The following is a 25909-nucleotide window of genomic DNA, read 5'->3' on the forward strand; positions in this document are numbered from 1 at the left end:
ACATGGGTCATATCATGTAAAGATAATTATTTGTCCCGAATTATAATTTGTATTTTTAGTATATTACTAGAGATAGGTCCCTGCATTCAATGTGGATAATTCATTGTACTGTTATTTACTATCAACTATTGCCCCGGCGTCACTAATTTTTTAATTGATTTAATAATGCTGAATCATTATTAATAGTATATACCAATTATATATTTCTATAAATTAATTAACAACTGTCTCATTAATCACACTATCGTAAATAGGCCTATTGAAGTATGAAGTATTATTAATTCTTTATTAAAGCATTATTCGAGCACCTTTATTATTATTATTAATAATAATATTATTATAAACTTATAATTTATAAGATTATTTTTTAGAACAGAATCAAATACAATACGGTAGATAACATTTTCATTTAAAAGCAGGTTTTGCATGGACGTAATTTTATTTAATATGCTGATTATTATTATCTCATTAATCAAACTATCGTAAAATTATTATAATTATTATATTATTGTTGTTATTATTATTATTAATATTATTATTATTGTTGTTGTTTTATGTATACATGAATATATTCCTAGGCCTAATATATAATGTATATATTTAAAAATTTAATTAGAAATAATTATAATTATTAATTGTAAAACATATATAATATAATGTTAACAATAATATAGGCTAGGCTAGACCTAATCAATTATTGATACCATATCTATCGATAAATACATCGATTCTATTAATTAACAGCAGTTTTTCGCACTGTGGCAGTGCCGATAGAAAACAGCAGCTTTTTGGCACTGCCGATAGAAAACAGCAGCTTTTTTTCGCACTGCGGCAGTGACAAATCGGCAATAGCCACTACCTGTTTTAACGAAGAACGACCAGTCGAATACGGCCAATGATTTTCGAGGAGTCGCACCAAATGTAGAGGAAAACAAAAATACGTGACCGAAATACCTATCCATCTACCTACAGTGAATGATATCATAATGCCAGGAGAACAGAACAAAGTAACACAGTATTCTAGCGATGATTTACCAGAGCTATTGTCTACGTACTATAAAAGACTGTTTCCCTTTGGACCATACTATAGATGGTTAAGCTACGGTTGTAGTAAGTATGGCTAGGGCCTAGGCCCTGGGCTAGGCTAGCTAGCTAGGCCTAGTTGGTTCTGTCCGTGCTGTTTTAGCTTTATGAGGCTAGCTAGGCGGGCGTGCTATGAATGAAATGAGAAGACTAGACCTAGGTCAAGAGCGTAGGCCTATCCTAGGCTTATAGCCTGGGCATCTGTCTTATATGAAGAAAAGCAGAGATGCTCTAAGTTGCCTTAACAATTAATTCAGTGAGAAACGTTCCCACAAGTAGGGTCCAATGATACTCTTGGGAAAATAAAGACACAAAGTTTTGTACGCCGCCAATTCAAGAATGTTATTGGAGACGAAGTCTTTGTATGCCACCAATTCGGGAATGTTATCGGAGACATGGAAAGAATGTCAAATGCTGAAAATAGCCGACTGGCTTGATCTCTGTACATGGTAACTTTTACGAACATGTGCGATGGTTCAGGAATGTAGTTGTTCCCCGAGTTGTTCGCCTATACAGACCCTATAATGTAGGGTCTGTGGCTATGGCCTATACGACGTGTTGTTTTCTTGTCTATTAATTATTTCCCTGATTTTACATAAGCTTAATACAGACATTGATTATGATCATTATCTCTGTTGTGTGTTATAACAGTGTTATTGCTCGTTAAACCAGGTTGAACTTTTAATCAGTTGGTGAATTCGCATTAGGTAATTCATCAATCGGCAGACACTGCACACTCGTTGTCCACGAATGGGCATGATTTGCCCTATCTAATACAAGCGTAACCACGGAAATGTGTATTTCTATTGTTATCTTCTCAATGAAGGGCGTTTACAGTTAAAGTTCTTGATTTTAGGGTGATGTATTTAGTGTTTGTTTTTTTTTTTTCTAAAATAATACACAAAATTATTTTTTTCCAGTTTTTTTTCATACGTCACCACTAATTTGTAAGCCTAAGGGGAATTTGTTACAGAAATTCCGTCCCCTCCCCTCTTCTGCATTCAGCCTACTTATAATGTTCATGGTGAGTGAATTTGGTACTCTTGAGTCAGGCAAATTCTCTAAATAAGGGGAGAAACTACTAGTGAATCTAATGCCATTTTTATCAATCTGTATATTTTTTATATGTTTTACTACCTGTATATTTTCTTTTTCTTTTTTCCTTTATTTAGTTCCAAAGACATATTTCCCTCATCGTGAGTTCTCCTTTACATTGAAAGATGATATCTATGTTCGCTACCAGTCATTCAGCAATCAGCAAGAAATGGAGAAGGAAATTCAGAGATGTTGTCCATACAAGATAGATATAGGAGCTGTGTATACCCACAGGGTAAGCTATAACTAGACTTTTACTATGTCTGTTTTAAAACAGAACATAAGGCTTTTCTTCATTGCTGTAATGAGAACTGATGTTGATATTATCAAAAAACAATGAACATTTTGACTCCTACCTCAAAGGGGTCCACTAATATTAATCTAGGCCTGGTATGATGAGTGTTAAACTGTGTTTTGTTTTCATCAGCCTAAGGACCATAAGACCGTGAAGGCTGCAGCATTCCAAGCTCAAGAAAAGGAACTTGTTTTTGACATTGATATGACAGACTATGACGATGTCAGGAATTGTTGTCAGTAAGTGAAGTATAATAGGAATTTTAATAATGACATTGATTATGATACAAGTATGCAATATACAAGTCAACTGTATTGTCAAAATAATAAATTCTGAGATGTTTGTTGTACATAACATAGAGTTGTTCATAAATGTGATAAATGTTAAATAAAAATTTGTGATAATGGTATGTATAATGGTAATAGTATTAATGGTCATTTTTAATAATATAATAATAGTAATAATAATGATAACAATAATAACAATAATAATAATATTGATGGTGATAATAGAAGTATTTAAAGATATATTTTAGTATACTTACAAAATCATAGCCAGCAGTTAAAATTTGAAATTGCAAGGTTCCAAAAAAAATAAGGATTCAGTAAAAAATCACCAACAAACCATTTATAATATGGAAGGCAAGAATTGACATTTCAGTCAGGGTTGGTTGGATCATTTGAATGTGGGTGAGAACATTGGTAAACTCTAAATTATAAAAGTGGATGTTAAGGATGGGCAAAGGGGTTAATAAGGTTTGGTGAAGGCCCATCAAATTGTCTTTACACTGATGTGGAAAACTTCAAGGCAGGGTGGCTCCGCCCTTCTGCCCACCATAACTGTATCCCTGCATAGTGTTGATACATCATCATAATCATAAAATTAATAGAAAATCAATTAAAAGATCTCTTTACGTCATTCTCTCAGGGGAGCAGATATCTGCCTCAAATGCTGGCCTCTTATGACCATGGCTATTAAAGTAGTCAACAGAGCTTTGCGCGGTAAGTGGGACAATTTGTCTTTTACCTCACAATTTCATTACAGTACAATAACTGTAATGATTTAGACCTCAAGACTTGTTTACAACACAGCTAGTTTGTGTGAGTACTGACTGCTCCACATAAAAAAATTTGCTGAACAGCAATCTAAATGGATCATTATTGAAAAGGCAAATTATCACTTCTTGTTAAACAAATATTCAATAATTGAATGGCTTTATAAATTTAAGTAATAAGCTGTTTGTTAACTGGGCAAATCTGGTTAAGAATAGACAAGAAAGGAGTTTGAGGAAATCGTCGGACAGCAGTGGCCTTACAGGCTGATGATGATGGTGATATGATTGTAAGTTGTTGTTTGAATTTTCCTAGATAATTAACAGATGACTACATAATACCGGATAGACTCTTAAATTTGCTGGTAATCATTGACTATTAGTTGTATTTCGCTTGACAGATGATTTTGGCTTTGAACACATTTTATGGGTATATTCTGGTCGCCGTGGTGTTCATTGTTGGGTTGCAGATTCATCGGCAAGGAAGCTATCCCAGAATGCAAGGACAGCTATTGCTGAGTATCTGAGTGTTGTCAAGGTTTGTTACTTCAGTATACTGTATGAATGATTTTAATGTTGTCATATTATCACTATAAATAGGTAAAGGTAGGAAAATAACCCAAAACTTGCAGCGTCATTGTACTGAATTGCGTATGGGCGTGGTCCCGTGACTACCTAGCAGCTGTAAAGAGGCGCTTTATGGTAGCTACAAGTTCACATCATTCCACGACAGGGGCTGAAATGAACCATAACATCGGGGTAACCCCCTACTCTTCCGAAAGGCAGGACCTCCATTTTAAGTCCTTATTTGAGAAGACTTGGTTCTACCAACTGAACAATTGGTGAGGAGCAGCTGGAACCAATGCCGATGTTGAGGCTGTAGCTAGCGGCGTCCCTGCCTTACCGCTCGGCCACTCAGCTCTCCCTATGATTTTATAGTGCCATTCTAAACTGAATCTGTTGGCCTTTGCAAGGTACTATTTGTAATTTTTTTTTTACTAATGTGATTTATTCATTAGGGAGGTGAAAACAAAACAAAGAAAGTCCACCTCATATCTGATACTCTCCATCCATCTTTGAGGTAGGTCTTAAAACTCTTACATTTTTATGAGTTTCATTATTTGTTTCTATTTGGTCCACGTGGTCAAAAGTTGGCAAGCTTGAAGGGTACTTTCTGCCAGAGTGATTGTTAGAGGTGTGTGAAAGAACGTTCAAGGGGAAAACTTATGCTTTTCAGTGATTAGAATGGTGATAATGATGATTCAACATTATAATTATGATATTAAATGTTGGTGGTGGTGATAATTGTTAAGGTAATTATGATGTTGATGGATGGTAATTTAAAACCCCTAAGATGATGATAATAAATCCGACACAAATTATGCTAAAGGTGCTGATAACTAATTATGATAGTAGTTTTGTGTTTGTATATGTCTATAATATTAGGATACTAATGTGAACAGTATTGGATTTATTCGGTGTAAACACCAAGGATAGCCCACGAAAATCTAGAAAAGACTTATTTCCAGTGGGGTCCTTCTGGTGGTGATTGGGCAGTACACAGAGAGACAATCCCCTACTCATTTCTGAAGTGTACTGCATTCTTTAATGTGCACATGGGCCATGAATGCACACCGACCAAAAGACAGTGCGCTATTGTAACTTGTATTTCAGCCCTCCTGCTGAAACACAAGGGGGAGCAGCGATGGGAATTGAACCACGGTTCAGCGCACACACAGTGGCTACCACCAGTTTAGCTGACTGAGTTAAGCTGCTCTTATGTTTCTAAATTGTATCACAAAGTTTCAAAGCTTCAACATATTGAAAATTGTAAAATTATATTTATGTATTTAAATAAATTTCAGTGAGGCCAGTAAAGTCATCGACAAGTATTTTCATAATTATGCCATAGAGAATCAAGGAATCGTTAATGGAAAGGACAACCTCAAGAAAGTTCTACAGTTGATACAAGATGAAAATATCCTTTTTAAAAATAAACATAACACTTGGGTGAGCAATACTCATATAGCACGGACCAGAACAGTGTTCCATGGTTTAACAGTTTTAACCTGGTAGGCACATCACCACACTACTAGGTGAGACCCAGTCACATTTAGATACCACCTACACCAGAGAAGCAACAAAGATTTAAATTTGGATTTAGAAAATCTGGGAGTGAAGTGAGAACAGTGATCTATTTATTTATTAACAATGACCATACAATTTGTTTATTTTTATAATTTAAAGTGAATATAAACAATAAAATATCATTTTCAATATCAATATTTTTGTCAAGGTGGGTGTGGGAAACCTAATGTTGAGGAGCATTTATACATTTAAATATATTTTGTCTAATTTTGCAGAGCATCATCTACAGAAAGGCATTATAATTTGGTGTGGAGATGGCACAGCTTCAAATGAAAAATGAAAAAAATCTTGAACCCCCTTCTAATGAGTTGAAGTTTAGTACTGTGGTAATAATTTGAGTAGTTAAAGTGCAAGGGTGACATAAGCATAGCCTAATATGTAATGTATCAAATTTGTTTTTCTTAATTTGTGTTTACCTTTGAAGGTTAAAATTGCCAAAGAAGTTTTACAAATGACAGATCCAACTGAAATATGGAATAGAATCGTTGAAATGGTTGAGGATGGCCTAGCAAATGTGAGGAAGATACAGCACATTTTGTATTTAAATAATTTTTTGATATATTTTGTTATTAGATACTAGACATAAACATATACACCATGTGATTATTTTGTATTTAATTATATTCTTTATATTTTGGTGAATATAAGCCATAAAATGTGGCACTATGTATTAATTGACATGACATTACAATTTTAATTCCATTTCTGTCTGTTTAGTCCAGGGATAATAAACTGAAGCACTGTATTCAGGAGATCAAGATGCAGTATTGTTACCCCCGGTTGGATGTCAACGTCAGTACTGGGGTAAACCATCTCCTCAAGAGCCCATTCTGTGTCCATCCAAAAACTGGTCGAGTTTGTGTCCCAATGAATGTTGATAAACTGGATGAGTTCAATCCATTGACAGTACCTATTATCAGGTGGTTATAATATATTTATTTTTATATGTGTGTAAATAAATATTTCCATTTGTTTATTGCACATCTGTACGAGGCATTTTGTGGCAAAATGGCAAAGTAGTTGCAAAATTGTAATTTATCAGTATTTTTAGATACTTGTGTGTAGACTTGCCATTTACTCGCTACTGACCTGTGGGACAATGTAGCCATTTTTCCACAATATTCAGGAAAATAAATAAGGGAGTTGACACAAACACCAAAGAAAAGGGTGGACATATGTAACTTTACCCATTGTTGTAATAAACTATTCTTATATACATATATGCCTGTAAATGATTACAATACAATTATTTTCTCTACTTTCAGCGAATTAAACGATGAAATAAACCAGAAATTTAAAGAAATGCAAAGTGCAGGTGAAGATGCAACGAAACAAACAAAGGTGAAAGGTCAGTCCAATAACTAGGTTTCTGGGATTTATTGCTCATTAGAAATTGTCGTAAAACTTGTGACTATATTGCGGTGATAAATCAGGCAAAAGCCATGATAGAGGAGATAAAAACGTTACTAAATTGGAAGATGGAAATTGCCTTCGAACAAAGACTGCTGTATTGAATCTTTGAGTAGGATCTCTGTGATCAATTATCATCAAAAGCCTTAAAAGCAGACAGCTTGGTGTTAAAGTTTTAATCTTCAACTGCTAGGAGATTGATTTTATTCTACTCACAAGTTGAACTGCTTATGCGTATAACACTTACGTTTTATTTCTTCCCCTGACATTTATAAATGGGTTCCTGATGAGAATGTTAAAATAAACTATAAATGAAATTGGTTTGTAGTGCATTCAGTGATGGTGCTAAAAGTTGGGGGTCTGAACCAAAGGGCTGTCCCAGAATTAAATTCCTTATGAAGAGATTTTTTGGTTTAGGATATGGCCACAATTTTAGGGATTGGCAATAACAAACATTTTGTAGTCCATAAAATCTCTATTTTCTAGTCCATAAAAAAAAAATATTCTTATCTGACAAAATAATCAGATATTCATTTTTCATTTTTACTATGACAATCCTACTATATCTAATTTAATGGTCAATGTAAATTATATAGGAAGTGATAATTGTCAAGCAAAATATATACTCATTGTAGGCATATACACAAAGTAGACAATTTAATTATATAATTATGAGCTCAAATTAAAACAGTATGTCCTTATTTGTTGTATTTGTATACTATGGTCTTCACAATCACACAATACAATTTGTTCAATCCAACTAGTATTTCAAATATATAAAAATTGTAGAATCTGGGAAAATCTCTATTAAAACCAGGGGTGGAACCTGGAAAGTTAATTAACTTTAAAATAATTTAAAAAGAAAACAACAATTAAATATGTATCCAATCAAATCACAGAAGGAATAACAAATTAAATAATATAACAAACATTCATATTGGTCCAAGATTTAAAACCACAACATTAAAATTTGAAGGAAAGCATTTTTACAAAGTGTAACTCTAACCTACTTGTTATAACTCCCTTAAGCTGAGGTTTGGAGTGCACCCTCACTAATCATCACAAAAAATTCCATATGAATGAATAGGCATTCTACCTGCTGTCCACTGGATTTTAGGTATGATTTATTTATTTGAATGTTTAAATTCCTTGCAGACTACAAAATAACAAGTATGGCCGACAGCGTTGAAGTTTTCGAGAAATTTGTGAAAGGCCTTGAGGCAACATGGCAAAGAAAGAAGATCGAAGAAAGCGGTGAGTAAAATAAATTCTGTCATAAAACCAATTTACCATGGTGTTCTTAACCCTAACTGCAATTAGAATTAATGAGAGTAAAGTAGTGTCAGAGAGCTTTTTCATGTGTAGATGTGATATGATTGATAGAGCTTGTCATGAAGTTAAAACTACTCATTATCCGATCATTTAGCCCAATGGCATTTTCTATTGTACTTAGCATCTCAAATAGCAAAACTCTTAATAACATAGCTTTATTCACAGCACATGATTATCAAAACAATTTCTGTCAAATATTATAACATATGTTCAAACTGTAATGGATATATCTTGCAGTAATGAATAGTTGAGGCACAGTTTAAGATCATAAGATGTGTGCCCAGTTATTGGGAAAAGGGATCTAAGGTTTTATCAAAGCCTGTCTGGCATCCGACTGCGTTGCAAGTGAGGTCAACAGATAGATGTTCTAATAACAAGAAACAAAAGGAGGATGAAAAACAACAATATTAATGAATAGTATAAATAATAATATAAGATTTCTGTAGTGCACATCTCCATTTTAAATAAATGCTCAAGGTGCCTGAGAAAAATAATTAGTAAAAAAGAAGAAACCTGAAAAAATTGTCTATTTAAGTAAATATGCTTGAAACAAGCCAGCATCAACCACTCTGTTTACCAGCACTGAGCACTGAGTGGTGACTCCCTAGCCCTCTAACTAGTTGTTCTCTCCAGCCCATTGTCCTTCCCAAAGGCTAAAATGTAAGACTTACCTTAGTTTCTGTGCTACATCAGGCATGCTGGCACATGCAGAATTACATAATTTACATAAAAGCTGCATGTTAATAAACATTACTGTAATAACTTTTGCTCAAATAATATTAATTTATATTTTTCAGATAAAACTGGGGAGTTTTAGGATCAAATATTGGATGTTGAAATCAAAATACATCAAGAAATGTTCTATTAGAGATTGGCATCCTCATTTAGATAGCTGAAGAGTGACATGACCAAATTTGACAAACATCTTATTTCTGTTTTGTGTATTTTAAAAATATTGGTATTCTTTTCACTAAGACACTTAACACATCAATGCAAGTGGTAATGTACTGCTTATGTAAACAAAGTGACTTTTGAAATGTCAAATGTCAATCAATTGTATAAAAGCCATTGTGTTTAATTGATAACCTTTAAAGAACAGTCATTTAGTTTAGAAAGTCAATAAGCAGGTATTGTTCCTATATCATTAATACTCAAACATACCTTTCTAGTTGGAACTAACCTTGTTTCATAGAAAAAAATATATATACTGTACTGTAGATCACAAACACGAGAATCAAATTTTCATGTTCTTTTTTTAAATTTTATTTTCTTTGTACAATATTTAATGTCATGTTTACAAGATATATTAACCTAAATCTCTCAAAAACCAAAAGCAAATAAAGATCACAAACATAAGAATCAAATTTTCCTGGTTTTTTTTAATTTTTTATTTGATTTTCTTTGTACAATATTTAATGTCCATATAAAATATTCAATACTGCAATACTGTACAATGTTTACAAGATATATTGACCAACATCTCTCAGAAAGCAAGTTTTTTCCACAATTGCACAACATGTAATTGAAAGGGGCTAGTATCTGATTTTCTCAAAAATACAACTGTGTAAGGAAACTACAAAATTTACACTTGATAATTTAAGGCAAAATTGATATACTGTACTGTATTCAATCAAATATAATTATGTCCACAGCAATCATACTTTCAAATCAAACTATAATGGCGTTAGCATTTGATCCCAGTAAAAACTCAAATATAACATTTAAACAACCAACATACAATAAACAGTCCTTTTTTGTGGTAAATGATCTCTCCTAAAATATGGGAATTTATTTTCCCATATCTTTTAAACTTAAGATTAAAGAAATTTTATTCAAATTAAGAACGTTTTATACCGTAACCATACCATCATTGTTACAACTCATATAAAGGATTTTTATGGTTAATTTTTTATGAACCTATAAAGAATATATAAATTATCACCCCTAACCTTAATATACTAAAAAAAATCTGAAGTGGAAGCAAAAAAACACAGTAATAAATTTCCAACAAAGGTGGTGCAGGTAGGAGTGATATTTTGGTAATAATATTACTGTACCAGTTATACTGCTGATTCATTCATTAAATTACTATAACTTTAAGGCATAATTACACAGACATTCTGTTGCAAGTTCAATCCAATTATACAGTGTGACAACTGTTGTCACACTGTATAACCAATTTTTCTGGTTTTCTGTAGTATACTATACATGCTCAGCAACATGTCACTTGTTTTGCATTCACCGTAAAAAAAATAAAATAGGTAGTGTAATGTGCTCTGTATAAATAGGCCTTAATGATAACAAAGATGAGTCCCTTATTAAATTACTGTAGTTTTTAATCTTTTACCTAATGAATTAAATTTCTGTGAATAATATCTGAATCTCTAGAACATAATAAACAAAGTGTTAATTTATATATATATATATATGAACCTAGTCACTATTTCACTTCTTTTTGAACAAACAACCTAAAGCAACTATTAAAATTACAATTCTACATCAAAGACAATTTCAAGGAAAAGCTTACCTGAATAATATCAATTACATGTATAAAGACGTAAATCAAGGTATACATCAAAATAAAATTTGGAAAATGATCACATATCACACTTTGGAATTGTTTGTGAAAAACATCAAATATATAATATATAAAACAATTACTGTTGAGAACCTATCCTATGCAGTACAGCAAATGAAAAAAAAATTCAGCGGTAGATATTGGCACTGATACAGGCTGTACAAATTCCAATATCTACTCACCGAGTATATGAAATAGATAGTATTTTAAGTCCTATCATTAATAAAAGGTGAGTATTCAATAAATATGTGTAAATACCTCTTTCTGATACTACATAGTCTTGTAATAATACATAGTCTTGTAATAAAGGGTGTACTAATAACTGTAGATTGTATTATTAGACCTATTAAAAGCAGTTGCATTTATTATTATAAGCAAATAATGGTTAGAATAAACTAATGGAAACAATATACCCTATACTCAATATACCCAGGAACATACACAGATCCAGAGGAGAAAGGCTACCTACGGTCCTACCCTTGAACAACGGCATCCACTCAAGTAGAAATTTCATACAGGAGAATAGAGAAGAGAAGCCTAGGGCACACGACCCATCCAGGATGTTCAACCAAGTGGACTCTACGCTAATGTTTAAGGCTAACCCACTTTTATGGGTACTTATGGGACGGCTTACACTATTAAGTCTAAATACGGGTTTCAGTGGGGATATATATGAAATATGCTTGTCCTACAGTCTTAATGGAAGCATTTTTAAGCATATCAAATATAAATAACCCAATTTTTATACTCTATTTTGCATAATTTTTCAGTTGGTAATCAGGGGTTTAGCGAGAAAAACGCCACCCCATCTTTGGGAATCCCCACCGAATGTTGGTACGAAAACAATGTACATTCAATCAATAAATGTTGTTTTTATCAAACGTAAATATGATTTAGCTTTAGTTTAATGTAACATTTGATAGATTTGAAGAATATAAAGAATTTGCTAAAGGTAGACCAGGCCAAATTAGGCTAGGCCGAGCTGATTAGGACAAGCCGTCTAAGTCGTCACAGTAAAAGTGGCCGTCCTAAATAATTGTAGGCCATCCAAAAGACGGCTCGCTGGCTAAGCCTATGGTTGGTATGTACCATACTGTATGTTAACTAAACTTATTATTGAACATGTTCACTGCCATATGGACACCAACATTATTTTGACACCACAAGTCTGTGTAACTCCTGTGATTATAGATTCACACTAACGAACGATACGTGGCCTTCCCTAAATCACCATTTGTACATGCTTTATGCAGTTGTGACCCTAGGAGCCCCACCAGTGTCATTATATAAAATACAATGATAGAATAGGGTATTATGACTATACTTGTTCCTAACACTCTGTAAGACGGGTATTAGCCATGGCAGCAAACAAGTTAAATTCAATATATTCGGTACAATGTAAAATAAAATTGTACTGAAGCCAAGAAAAGTTTACTAGACCTATAACTATAATATATCTGAAGTTTACAATTTACCAAAATAAAGCAAAAAAAAAAAAAAAACCCAATGCATTTGACTATTTCAATCATAAAATTCATGAGTAGTAAACAATTATATTTTTTTCCCTCAAAAATTGACTGATATACAAACAAAATTATGTACAACTTAACACTCAAAAAATATGTTGCAGTCACAGCACGAAAGACATCTTGTAGCCATTGAAAGAAGACAATTATAACAGAATTAATACTATATGATATTCATATTTTACCTTTAGGTTTGGCAAATATTGACAACAATATATTCATAATAAAATAATGTTTAATAAATGTAATTGTATTTAAGGAATGCAAGATTCAGTTGACATTATCATTACACTAATAATAATAATAATTATATAAAATTAATGATAATACAAGCATAACCATATCAATAAGAATATTATGTCTTAGAGTGCATTATGCCAAAGTTTATATGCACTTGACATCATTACCCTAGTGTTTGGGGGAAAATCAAAAACATATATACTTAGTTTTATTTAGTATTCATTCCATAATATAAAATCAAAATATAAGATTATGAAAACATAATTGGCTTTAGTATTGCAAAATTCTAAATTGGTGCATTGTAAAATAATAATAATTTTATTAATGATTAGAAATGATTCTGATTTTTAAAATCTTAATTTTCTTTAATGAATAATTGGTACTAAGACCTAATTAGACCCCAATGGAAATAAACCGTTTGTATAGATTTTTGTGTTACATATTCTAGTTACATATTCATGGTGCACTTTACTTGTTGGGTATTTTTGTCATTGGATTGAATTATAATACTGTAAAACCTCGAATTGGAGCTCTGGGCTTCTTATTTTTGCGAACTTTTGATGGGATTTTTTTGAAATGGGCTTCTTTTCAAGACTATTTTTGCAAAGTAGAGAGGGGGGGGGGCCTTCTTTTCAAAATGAGTGCTGTAAATTTTCTAAATTTGTATTATAATACAGTGAATAAGGCCACTGTAACATCAATCTGTATCATGGAGTTTATTTAACTGGCATTAAATCACCTAAACTACTCTAAAAACCAAGCTTGTATTTAATTTATTTTGTTTTCTGAAATTCATGTACAGTGTACTGTTCTACCGTATCTCGAAAAAAAGCCTATGCTATCTTGAAAAGAAGGCCATGGGCCTCTTTTCGAGATGGGCTTCTTTTCAAGGATAATTTTGCAAACTAAAGAGGGGGACTTCAATTTGAGATGGGCTTCATCTCGAGATTAAGTCCACTGGGCTTCAATTCGAGGTTTTACGGTTGTGATTTCAATACCCTACCATCATCATTTGATAATAGAGTATTTATGTTATTCACTGAACCCGATGAAAATATTAGAAAAAAATATAAGCTCTGTGAACTCTAAACTCTCTAAATTGACATTCTTCACTACACTGTCCACCCCATACTACTAATTGCACACAATTTCATTCTTAGTTCAATAAAAATCTGCTATATAATTCTAGAATTTCAATTGGTTAAATAGTCCACAATTTTGTCTTCGATAGAATATTTTTTTGAAATAATTTCCCCCTAAAATATAACTCTTTCATGAGTTTAAATTTTCCATATACCATTATTTGTCACCAAGTTATCAAAAAGTAAAAACAATTCCTATACATTACACTGGAGGTGTTGAATCTAAGCTTAGACACTGCCTCAAAAAATTGGTAAGTAGCCGGTAGAGATGAAGCTGAACATGAGGGTCTTCCAAAGAATGAGCTTGGTCGGGGTAAAACTGCAAACATTAAAAAACAATATATGCTGAAATTGGACAAAATTTTTTTTTGGTGGGACATTTTTATATTCATACAGTAAATCCACTCCGAGGAGTACAGTATTTCAGTCCTACTGCATGAATCTCTGTTTGGACTACTTCAATACCCCTCCAGATACCCATTTAACTCCTGGGTAGAGAGCAGGGGTGGATCCAGTAGGGTGATATGGGAGGAATGTGCCCCCATTTTGCCACTAAATTTTTATTTTAAATTTGTTTATTATTTTAAAATTTCTATGCATATATTGAAATTAGCACTACTCACTTATCTATTCTGAATATATTGTGCGCCCCCCTCCCCCGTTCACAAAATTCTGGATTCGTCCCTGGAGAAAAGAAAAGCAGAAAAAGTGCCTTTTTCTTTAATTTAAAGTGACTTTAAACTAATGGCTAACCTCGAACCCATGATGTTTTTGGTAGTAATTTAAAGAAAAACTGAATATAAAGTTGATATAAACAGATATTATATTATAGATACCTGTGTCTGGTGTACAACTTCTTCTTGAACAAGCGCCCTCACCAGGTCAGCTGAATTTTGAAAGTGAACATTGTCTGAAAGAAAAGAACAATTGTGAACTTAAATACATACATTTATACATTTAGTGTGATGGCCTACTTATACCCTGTGGCCATTTTCATTTGTGGTCAAAACTCCTATACAATACTTATAGCTAGGAGGGATTAAGACAGTCTGAAGAAGTGCTTAATAATATTCCCCTGGTTATTTGTTTCTGAGGGTGGGGGGGACACACATGGGAATTTTTCTCTTGTTTGACTATCAAAATGAGCAATTTCATGGTACAGAACCAAAAACAAATTTTAAAACCCCCGTGACTTTAACCTTAACCTTCTCCTGTTGAACATCCTATTTTCAAAATGTTGCATTACCTACTGATGACTAAATAAAGAGTTCAGTAGGTATATAATAACTTACCATCAGCGGTTCCATGGACAATTAAAAACTGAACTTCTTTGAATGCACTGGCCTTAGCTGACACGTTAGCTTTCTATAAAATATAAACATAAAATATTTTTTTAAATATGTAAATGTAAAATATAATTTGTTTAGCATAACAGTAGGCACAATTAAATTAAACATACAGTAATAATTTCTATATAATGAAAAAAACAAAGAGTCGACCTTCTTTTTCTAACACAACAATATTTAGAGTATCAACATCAGGCAGATGGAGATAACAAAATACTGCACAATGTTATCTCATGTTTTAGAAACGTTCCTGGTTGGTATTGCTAAGCTTAGAGTTAATACTTATTGGAGCGATTTATCTTAACATTATCCCTATCCAGTCTGCTTCTCGGTTAGTTTATTATTACAACATACTCCCTCTAATCTCCACAAATGCCTCCTAATACTGTCGTAAGGTATTTATCACCCACCAGGGAGGTGATATTTCCCGGGCTTAGGCAATCGTATATCACTGACATTTTACCTACAGTATTGTAATTCGCACAATGGACGTGCCAAGCGTTGGCGTACATTTAAGGTGAAATCATTCTGGATTCTTGTAGTTAATGCAGTACGGTATTCGAGTTTGAAGTAAAACGTCTTGCAGGGTAATAAATTACAGTTAGCATGATAGTATTAAGCTTTAATCTCAATTTTACAAAGGCATTCATTGCAGAGGAGGTAATTCTGTAACTTATAAATACTGTAATACAACTGACCCAAAATCTAGGTTCACCGATTTATTCCTTTTTATGGGGATGGGGGAAGTGGTGGACAAAAAATAAGATGAGCCAAAACATACTTAACTAAATGAAAAACTTAAAAGGCCACTTTTCAAAATGTTTAACATATTTGAATTTTAGCTCTATGGTTGAGTGATGGTTGGCAATGAACTCCACAATTAGGCTAAAGCTTGGTTTCCATACAATTGCTAAATGCTATCGCTGAACTTTTTGGTGATGTGATTAGTTGGTCAAATTGGGATGCTTCCTGATTGTGTCGGCGACTGCTACACCATACAACAATTACAATGAAAACACTGTAGCAACAGTGTAGCAACAGTGTAGCAATTTTAAGAAAATCAGGCTTTAGGCTGATAAAAAGAAATGCTGCTGACCAACTGATACAAATTTCCCAACTTCACTCTCCACAGGCAGCTCAACAATTTTTTTTTATTATTTGAGATTGCTATGTGTTTACTGCTATTTGGAGCACATGATCAGATAAAGGCTCACTGTGAGTTTTAAAACTACACTTACAAAGACCTGAATATTAATTAAAACTTTACTTTAGTTTGGGGATATTAGTGCTTTACTTATATGCATTAATTATTATTTTCGCCAAGTCTAACAGTTTAAAAAAAAAAATCAATTCCATGCTTTCATGAACGCTGACATTTCATGTAATGATAATTGAGCAACAGCAATTGAAGACTAATGATCATTTTATTTACACAAGCTGTCATCTGTACTGTGGCCTTTTTAAGCTCTACCATTAGCACTACCGTACGTCATTAGTCTCGAAGTGCTACTTGTCAATGTGTTTATGGTACCATATAGACTAATATATCTACTCTTACAATTTTTCACACAATACACTCTATTACACCAAATAAGTTTTTCCTACAGACTAAAAAGGCTCATAAACAATTTATTTTAATAAGCTTATATATTTCCCAAGAGAAATATAATTCAACTCCAGATATTTTTGTTACAGAATAAAATCCTTAGGTATAAACTTTTTTCCCAGCATCTTTTTATCAATAAGCTTACATTTTCCCAATTTTAATGAAACTAATTAATAAATAACATACACTTTTTATAAGGAACATAACACATGAACTTGCCATTCAAAACTAATGTACTGTCGCTAAATGTTAAAACTGAGTATTTAACATAAGAATGTGGCAGGACTGTATACTTTAAAACAGAGAAGCTGTAATACTTTTACTCATAAACTTTGGCTTATAGAATAAGAATATATTAAAAAGTCAATTTTATTTTGTGGTCACTGGTCTGGTAAGCCTCATAATAATAATAATAATAACAATAATAATAATAATAATAATAATAATAAACAATTACACAACTTCTGTAGCTTATTCAATTTGTGTATACAGCTACTTCCAGATTTATCCTAAATTTTGTTATTGTATTTAAGTTACCTGTTTCAAAAAATTAATCTGTAATTGTATTTTCCTATAGATCAATAAATATTGTAGAGTTTACATTATTGAAGGTATGGTATAATTTGTTTTTTGAAAGCCCTATTTTTTACTGCAATATGCATAATACTGTATATGAATTAAAGATTATTTTAAAAATAAAATTGATGTTAAAATAATAAAATGATCCAAACGAATATGGAATTATCAAAGGGTGGGTCATGTAAGATTCTTCCTGCAGCTGGGACCCACTTTGTCTGGTTTGTAATCCTATATAGTAGATTAATTAAGCTGTCACCTAGACTCAAGGCTCGACCACATTGATAACCTTCAAAGGCTTCATCATCAGCTATTGTTGGCAGTGACGTATCAAGGGGAGGGCGTGGGGACCGCACGTGTTGCACCATTTCACTCTTCCCCAATTTTTAATTACAATTCCCCTGACCGTAAAGACAGCCAAAATAGAGGCTTTCAACCCGCTCGAGTTCTCTAACATATGTAGTTTTCCCGTTTCTATTTCATACCCTCTTCGCAGCCGCTATTTTGTTCTTAAGACGACTTTTTGGTAATCATACCCTCTTCGCAGCTACTATTTGGTTCCTGAGACGTCTTCGCAGCTGCTATTTGGTTCCTGAGACTTCTTCGCAGCCGCTATTTGGTTCCTGAGACGTCTTTTTGGTAACTGCGCATGCTCGACATGGCTCAATAACGCCACTTACTCAATGCACATGCTCACTGGCTGTCTAGCATTTCCAAGCACATGCTCACTGTGTTTTTATAGATAATTCAAGGATGTTATTTGATAACTGCGCATGCGCTTTGCTTAGCTCGGAATTCCCATTTCTTCGTAGTAAAAGCTACCACTTCCTACAGTTACTTAATGACTATTTCCTCTTGATTGTTATAGCCTAAATGTGCAGTGCAAAAAAAACTTACTGAGTATGCGTCCTTATTGGTTAAAGGATCCCCCATGTATCGCTCAGTGTAGGCAGAGTCTGAAAAAAAAAAACCCCAGATACATAAGTTAGCCCTGTCCAGACTGTCAAATAAAATTAGACAAAAACATGTGACATGCCTAAATATAATAATAATAATAATAATAATAATAATAATAATAATATTCTTAAATTGAAGCCCCCTCTAGTTTGCAAATTTAGCCTTGAAAAGAAGCTCATAGCATAGGCTTTTCAAAATAGTACAGTACATACTGTATTTCAAAAAAGCAAAATAAATTAAAAACATGCTTTGGTTTATACAGTAGTTCAGGTGATTTAATGTCAGTTAATACATCCTGTGATACAGATTGATGTTATATAGTACAAATTCATAAACTTTACAGCATTTGTTTTGGAAAGAAGTCCCCCTCTTTACTTTGCAAAAGTAGCCTCGAAAAGAAACCCATCCAAAGTTCGCATAAAAAATAAGCCCAGGGCTTCAATTTGAGGTTTTATGGTAGTTCATTCTTATATAGCACATATAAGCAACCTCTTAATATGCGACACATAAAATCAGAATATGGATATAATGATAAATTAATAAAAAACTTTATGGAAAAGGAAGGTCTTTAGCTTGGTCTTAAAAGAGTTTAAATTAACACGCTGTCTGATGGAGATTGATAAAGAGTTCCAGAAAGTTGGAGCTGCGGCAGCAACATGATGACATCACATCATGACCATGTTACGCAGGCACATCATGACTATATATGAGCATACAACATTTTGTTGTCAAAAAAAATTTTGATAATCAGGTCATAAGCTTTAAGTGCCTTCCTAATCACAATGCATATTTACTTAGTTTCTCTTGACATTTTGAATTTTAAAACCATTCTGAATCTGCCATTTAAAAGTCAAACTTTATACCCAACAAAGAGGTGTAATTACAGAATGTAAATGTTAGGAAACAGATAACAAATGTATCTTGCACTGACAAAATAATGATACAATAATTAAAACCGAAATAAGAAAAATTAAAAAAAAAACACTAACTGAATAATATTAAAAATAATAAAATGTGGCAATGACAAGTCAAACCAGTCACTCGTCGCAAAATCGATTGCGAGTTAAAAAAAATTAAATAAGAGATCTAAAATGGTAAAAAACCCATTCAAATCTGACATTTCCTTATGAAGTTACAAGCGTTCAAACATACAGCTGTTTAAAGAACAATATATGAGAAATCAGCTTTCAAAGTTTATGATTTCCGGCATTTCTAATACGAAACTATCATCAAATATTTAAAAAGTGTTGTTTTAACATTGAAAATTGGGAAAATAACAGCATAGCATGATGCATACCTATATAAAGTTCAATTTAAAATAGATTTTTGAAAATTTGACATTCCAGCATGTTTTGGCCATTTTCTCTGAAACACGATTTGCAACGAGTGACTGGTTTGGCTTGTGTTTGCCACATATTAAGAAATATTAACTAAATAATATTAGAAATAATAATATAGTAATAATAAATATCATAACTACATGCAAATTACCATAGTATCTCCAATCAGTAACCGGGGCGACGGCTATACTGCAGTTAAACACATTTGATGAGGAACCCGCTACAGAAGCCGCTACAAATCCACCATAAGACTAAAGGATAATTTGGAAGAGCAATCAATATACATACCAGTATTACATATAGTACATTTATCTAGGCTATATCAAAAAAGTAAGTGGCTTTTAACAAAATTAGAAAGTATAATGTCATTTTGAAGTACAGTACTTTCATCTATTTATTATGCCCTTAACAAATGGAATTGCTATTAAATTTACTGTTTTATGAAGTGTTGTGATTATGTCTATAAAGGAGACATAGAATATGTATTTTCAAGTGCCTCAAGGGTGTATCAATGATGTTGTTTAAATCTCCCAATTTTTATTATTATAATTATTATTATTTATGGAAAGCAGTCCATTGAATTAGTTTAGCTAATAATTATCTAGGCTATATAAACAAATTTTCGTACACTATTCATCAACAAAAAATTATAAAGTATAATGTAATATTAAAGGAGGTATTTTATATATTTATTATACACACTTAACAAAATGGAATTACTGTACTATTTAAATTTGTTGGTATACACTATTTTCACTAAATTTGAAATGAAAATTTCCGAGAACCTGGCAACTACAACTGGGAAACATCCAGAGGCCTAGGCATCTTGCTCTATGTAGTTACCAGTATTTATCTGTTCCGTGACTGGTGAACTACCTTTTTGTTGTAGTGAGTTAGCCTACAACTAGGCTAACTCAAAAAAAAAAAAAAAAAATTGGGGCACATAAGACCAGCAAACAAGATGCTCTGGCTGGTTGTCCCTCAGTGAAAAGCTACGAGACATTAGTGGCACTGTTTCAAAATAGACGCCATAAAATGGTGTAGAATTATGAAGAGATTGTTGCAAATAGAGAAAAATATCATCAATTTAATAAAGTAGTTAGTTGAATAGTTTTGAGGATTTTTTTCATCATTCTAAAAATACTTGCCTAATAATGCTAATGACAACATTATTTATAATTACAAATAACTCATTCATTTTAATATTGCAATACAAATTATTAAGCCAACTTGTTTCATTTCAAAGAAGTCCTTGCTACTTATTACCCATATATTTTATGCTTGAATACTTTCATCTGGTTTGCTTGTTATTATTGTAGAACTGTTTTGATCGTTTAAAATAAACCAAACACTAAACACAAAACCCATTGTGTTTTGTTTATTAACAATCAAAACAGGTCTACATTATATTTTATGCTCAATACTCATTATAAACCATGTTTAGCCATTGATTTCCTGATATTCATATATTATATTTCTTGTGGGATTTAAAATAACCATTTTCTCCTGTCGCATCTCTGTCTCATTTTCTGACAGTCCCTTCCACACTTTCAATTTAAGGCACATCTAATAAATTTGTCAAATATTAAAAATTAATAATTGTCATGCAATGAAACATTACAAAAATAACTGATTGATTGATGAACAAAATATTTTTTTGATATAAGCACTTACCCAGCCAAATATAGCAACTTTGGTTGGGTTTAGGTATGGCAGCGTATTCAACAATTCCCTGAAAACAAAGGACAACAGTTGATATAATTTTCATCTGTATGAAAACATGATAATCGTTATAGAATAGAATAAATCTAGCATTAGGTATTCATCCTCATTCAAAGTGCAAATAATTAGAAATCATGCATTTTAAATAGCATGATGCATTGTATAATGTCATTCATAATGTCATTCATAATGTCATTCATAATGCTCTTTTGTGAAAAATAACACATCAGTTTTTAATGCTCTTATATTTGCAAAACACACACAAATACAGCATATCTCAGAATAGGGCTGTTTCTAACGTACACACAATGAATGTATTTATCTCAATTCCCACAGACGTTGTTGCATCTGAAAACAAACGATATATGTTCATAATCACTTTATGAATATGCAAGCAATTACATTTATATACCTGGCTTGTTCACAATAATTTAATACAACTTAATGATGTATTCAATACAACATGTCCATGTATTCATAATCCTCAAACGTATGCATCAAATTTTGTAAATTTGATTGTGTGATCCATATTAAGTGCATTTTAACCACAATCAATTCTGACTACTACGAAGTGTTTGTCTTTAAAAATCAAACCGAATATGAATACACTGTCCACACTACTCCATACGACCATGCAATTATAAAACTCCATCAAGTAGGGGATAAGACGGTACTTAAATGTGCAAACGGCTATCTTATGTCCTCAAGTAGGAGGATACAAATCAATATCTAAAGCTAAGTATGATTTACTGGGCAAGAAAGCTTATAAAATGTGTGTTCTACGGTTTCTGGGAATAACAGTACAGTACCTCAACTACAAAATTATTTGCGTTGAATTTGATTAAAAATTATATTTTATTTTATTTTATTTTTTTAAAGTAAATCATAATTATTATCTATGCATTCAAGATTAAATACAACTAAATACTACTCCTCACCATAATTTCTTTTAATCATTTTTGGACATACAAAAAGAATGTAGTGGCTATTATTACACCGGTCTTAAACATAATAATGATTGGATATTATTATCCATCCAACCTATACATATAATATTCATTCATATTTAGGAGTTGGTTTAATACTTGTGTAACAATAGCCACTGCTTGCAAATCATCAATCTTAAATGTCACATCAGGGGGAGATGTTAACATTTTTAAACAGCACTTCAGCACTGCTCATCCAATTTTAAATCATGTTTCTCAATCTACCCAAGTGTTTTTGTACTGATTTTCTCTATTATTCACACATTCATGTGTGGAGATGCAGCCTCTAAGCACAGAGCTATTAATTTTATACCTCGATGCTCTAAGCATTTCACAACTAGGGATGTTAAATCGCTACGAGATGATATTCGTTCACAATTTGGAATGGAAAACATTTGGAAAATTAATTATTCATCATCTTCCTTCTAATACCTAGTATTAAAGGGACTGCAACTGTTATGAACCTTAACATAGTGAAATATCTACCTATGGGTCTAAGGTACTTCAAAAACAAAAATACAAGTCTACTTACTTTGTGATATCAATTTGATCTCTGACCTCTACAGTTCCAAACTTTTTGTATATCTCATGTCTAAACTTCTCTCCTTTTCCTCCAGACCCGCGCCCATCAATACTGGCCGTTATTACGTGAAATTTTGATGCTAAGTACATGCTCCAGCCCATCTCAAATGCTTTTGTCACTTTCTGTGAACCTGGGCCACCGTAGACATTAACAAGAAGTGGATGTTTACGTTTATCATCATAGTTTACAGGCATTATAAGCTGCACATGTATATCTTGATCCTTTTCGTTTTTCAACGTTAAAAATTCTTTTTTAGGAACTTTTAAGGGAGTACCCTTCCCCTCAATCGCCTTCTGTAAAGCTGTATTATTTTCAACAAGATATTCTTCAATTGCTCTACCACCTATTGCACGAGTTTGTCGAATCCACGAACATGGAATACTCGGACCTTCACAGTTCAGTAAAAGCCATGTTAGCGATGGGTTAAATGTTGCATCAAAGTATTCGCAACCTAAACATCCCTTACTGCATTTTCCACTGCAAGAAGTTCCACATGATAGGCATTTCACTGAAAACGGCTTTGAAGTTTGTACGCTGAAAACAGAGACAGAATACACTGTAAGATTATTCAAACACACAACCAGATAATCATGAGATTTATTAATGTTGAGAAATACTTGATAAATATTTATTTTATTTATTGCAAATAAATTTAACAAAAAACTGAGGAAGGGAAAAACTAACAAGAAACCCAACAAACCCAAGTTCAAACTGTGATGCTTCGAATGGAAAGTCATTGGCATTCAATATTCTATGCTCTTTCCTACCTGCCTAAATTGGATATATTGTATGTGAAAAGCTCATTTGAATATATTTGATATGTGTTGCCTGTAAATTGCTCATAGGACTCATATCTAATACAATTTTGCAATTTTGTGTAATTCCCTAGTCTGTTGCTATAAAGTTACATATAAACAAATGTATTTCATCATTAAATACACCTTTAAATCACCTAGCATACCTGTAAATGTTTTTCGTCCCATAACCTTCCTTATTGGAAGCAAAGTACACAATATTTTCACTATCTATTCCATAGATTTTGCTCACTTCATACTCTCCTTCTGTTAAACGTATAAAGGGATTGTCCTAGAAAAAAAATATATATAAATATTTACTGAAATATTTAGGAAAATTCATATATGCTTATTTTAAATTTAATCTGATACTGAACTTGTTATATTTCTATTAACATTTAGAATTGTTTTACCAGAGGTAATTTACAAGTAGCTATTCGTTACAGCAAACATTAAGGGCTAACATCAACTCTAAAAACAATATTTACATAATAAGAAAGGTATATAACGACAAAAAATTGATTTATGAGATATTGCCACATGGTTATTCAAATCATTTATGCTTGAATGGTCTTGTGACAAGTGGATCATTATAATCACATCAGTCTCCCTGAAGATGTCGCTGCGAAAGCAACGAACGACAGGAAATATAAGATAGCTTTGTATTCCAATTACAGTAAAATCAAATTTGAATATATTTATACAGGATGTCATTGAAATGTGAAATTTCCATACTTGTTTAAAGTACACAATATGGTTAAACCGTCTGAAGTCTCTGCCTTCGTTTTGTGGCATAATTTGTACAAAACTTCTTTTATCTGTTGTGAAGACAGGAGCTGGAGGCTGCAATAAAATTCAAACAAACAAAATTAACACCTAAAAAATGATAACAATCTTTCACTCTATTTCTTGTTATTATACTTTAATAAAGTCAACTCTGATCTAGCAGTGATTTTAATCTTGAATATTAATATAGTTTGTAGCAATGCCGTATATTATTGTTACCTCTCCTGATTATAATTTTTTCCTGATCTACAGATTTCCAGATTATCCATGTAACAATGGACCTTCAAATGGCAATCAATCTGACCAATCAGAACAGTACGTTTTTACACTTCATGGGACCTTAGCAACAATATCCAAGGGCAGGGCTTAGTCTAGCAGATTGCTCCATTGTCTGTTTTGAGTGTAATTTTGTGATAATCATGTATTATATATTTTTTTTTATCAAACTTTGAAAATCCATTAGCCAAGATATGACCTTATGTTTTAAGTTAAATAAATGGGAGAATATCTAGGGCCTTAAGTTCTTATAAGCACGAGTCAACAATGAGATGTTATTTGTTTGTTTTATAATTTTTTTTCACATAATACAATTTCTGAATACAACAACGAAATCATAAAACTAACCCTAAGGAAAAAATTATTGTAAAATAAAAAAAAACAAGAAATGTATTCAGTATAAAGCTCATTATTTTACTGCAGGTAAATTTGAAGTAAAAGTACTGTAAACAGGCTGGAAAAAGTGAGCGGCTGTGCTACCTTCTGTTGGAGGCATCATGAATGTCCCAGAGCCATTTTTTGGGGAAAAAATTAAAAAAAATTAAACTATTGGGCTATATAGTGTACAGATAACATTTCATGTTGGAGCCATTTTAGTGACAATTTTTATGGCGGGAGGCACAAACACTTTTTTTCTAGACCTGACAGTAAATTTGGCAATGTAATTGGCTTAGACTGTCAAATGAACCTTAGGATCAAACAAAATATGAAATTCACTATAATAGAAAATATCGGATAAATTGCGTGATTACCTGTGCAACCCATCCTGATTCTGATTTCTGCTCTTCTACTTTTTTACAAGTAACCTCGCCTCTTTCCTGCCTACCCACGTTGCACCTGGTGATCAGCGAGATATTCTGCGGCCGATTCATCCATGTGACAACAAGCTCTTCGGTGGAGGCCCATGCCACGGACTGGATGTAATATTCTGCAAAACTAATTTAGAAAGTTTTCGAACATGTATTACATCATCTTTAAAAATATTACAAAAGTTATGTTATATAAAGTACAGTACTATAAACATTAAAAATTATAAT

At 32.4% G+C, this 25909-nt stretch overlaps 2 protein-coding genes across 4 annotated transcripts in view; one reads left to right on the top strand and one right to left on the bottom strand.

The window, feature by feature from the left end:
• Positions 1-890: 890 nt before the first annotated feature.
• On the top strand, positions 891-9778 carry LOC117114106 (DNA primase small subunit-like). Its single transcript, XM_033257654.1, has 12 exons — positions 891-1110; positions 2256-2413; positions 2606-2712; positions 3401-3474; positions 3926-4062; positions 4544-4605; positions 5390-5502; positions 6089-6186; positions 6390-6592; positions 6938-7020; positions 8238-8336; positions 9212-9778. Exons 1-12 carry the CDS (start codon positions 987-989, stop codon positions 9229-9231), a joined length of 1278 nt encoding a protein of 425 aa, XP_033113545.1. The 5' UTR covers positions 891-986; the 3' UTR covers positions 9232-9778.
• A 954-nt stretch (positions 9779-10732) lies between these two features.
• LOC117114105 (prolyl endopeptidase FAP-like) overlaps positions 10733-25909 on the bottom strand; it is a 68045-nt gene continuing 52868 nt past the window's right edge. For all 3 annotated transcript variants that reach the window (XM_033257651.1, XM_033257650.1, XM_033257652.1), the window contains exons 9-18: positions 25625-25808; positions 24546-24653; positions 23978-24102; positions 22966-23550; positions 21400-21457; positions 19877-19976; positions 18326-18384; positions 15193-15265; positions 14737-14810; positions 10733-14219 (exon numbers count right to left, since the gene is read on the bottom strand). In XM_033257651.1, coding sequence (XP_033113542.1) covers positions 14103-14219; positions 14737-14810; positions 15193-15265; positions 18326-18384; positions 19877-19976; positions 21400-21457; positions 22966-23550; positions 23978-24102; positions 24546-24653; positions 25625-25808 — 1483 coding nt within the window. In that variant the 3' untranslated portion in view covers positions 10733-14102. The remainder of the gene's footprint in view (positions 14220-14736; positions 14811-15192; positions 15266-18325; positions 18385-19876; positions 19977-21399; positions 21458-22965; positions 23551-23977; positions 24103-24545; positions 24654-25624; positions 25809-25909) is intronic.

The sequence above is a fragment of the Anneissia japonica genome, unplaced genomic scaffold (assembly GCF_011630105.1).
Source record: "Anneissia japonica isolate Jap-2015-1 unplaced genomic scaffold, ASM1163010v1 scaffold288030_len866700_cov218, whole genome shotgun sequence".
Lineage (NCBI taxonomy): Eukaryota > Metazoa > Echinodermata > Crinoidea > Comatulida > Comatulidae > Anneissia > Anneissia japonica.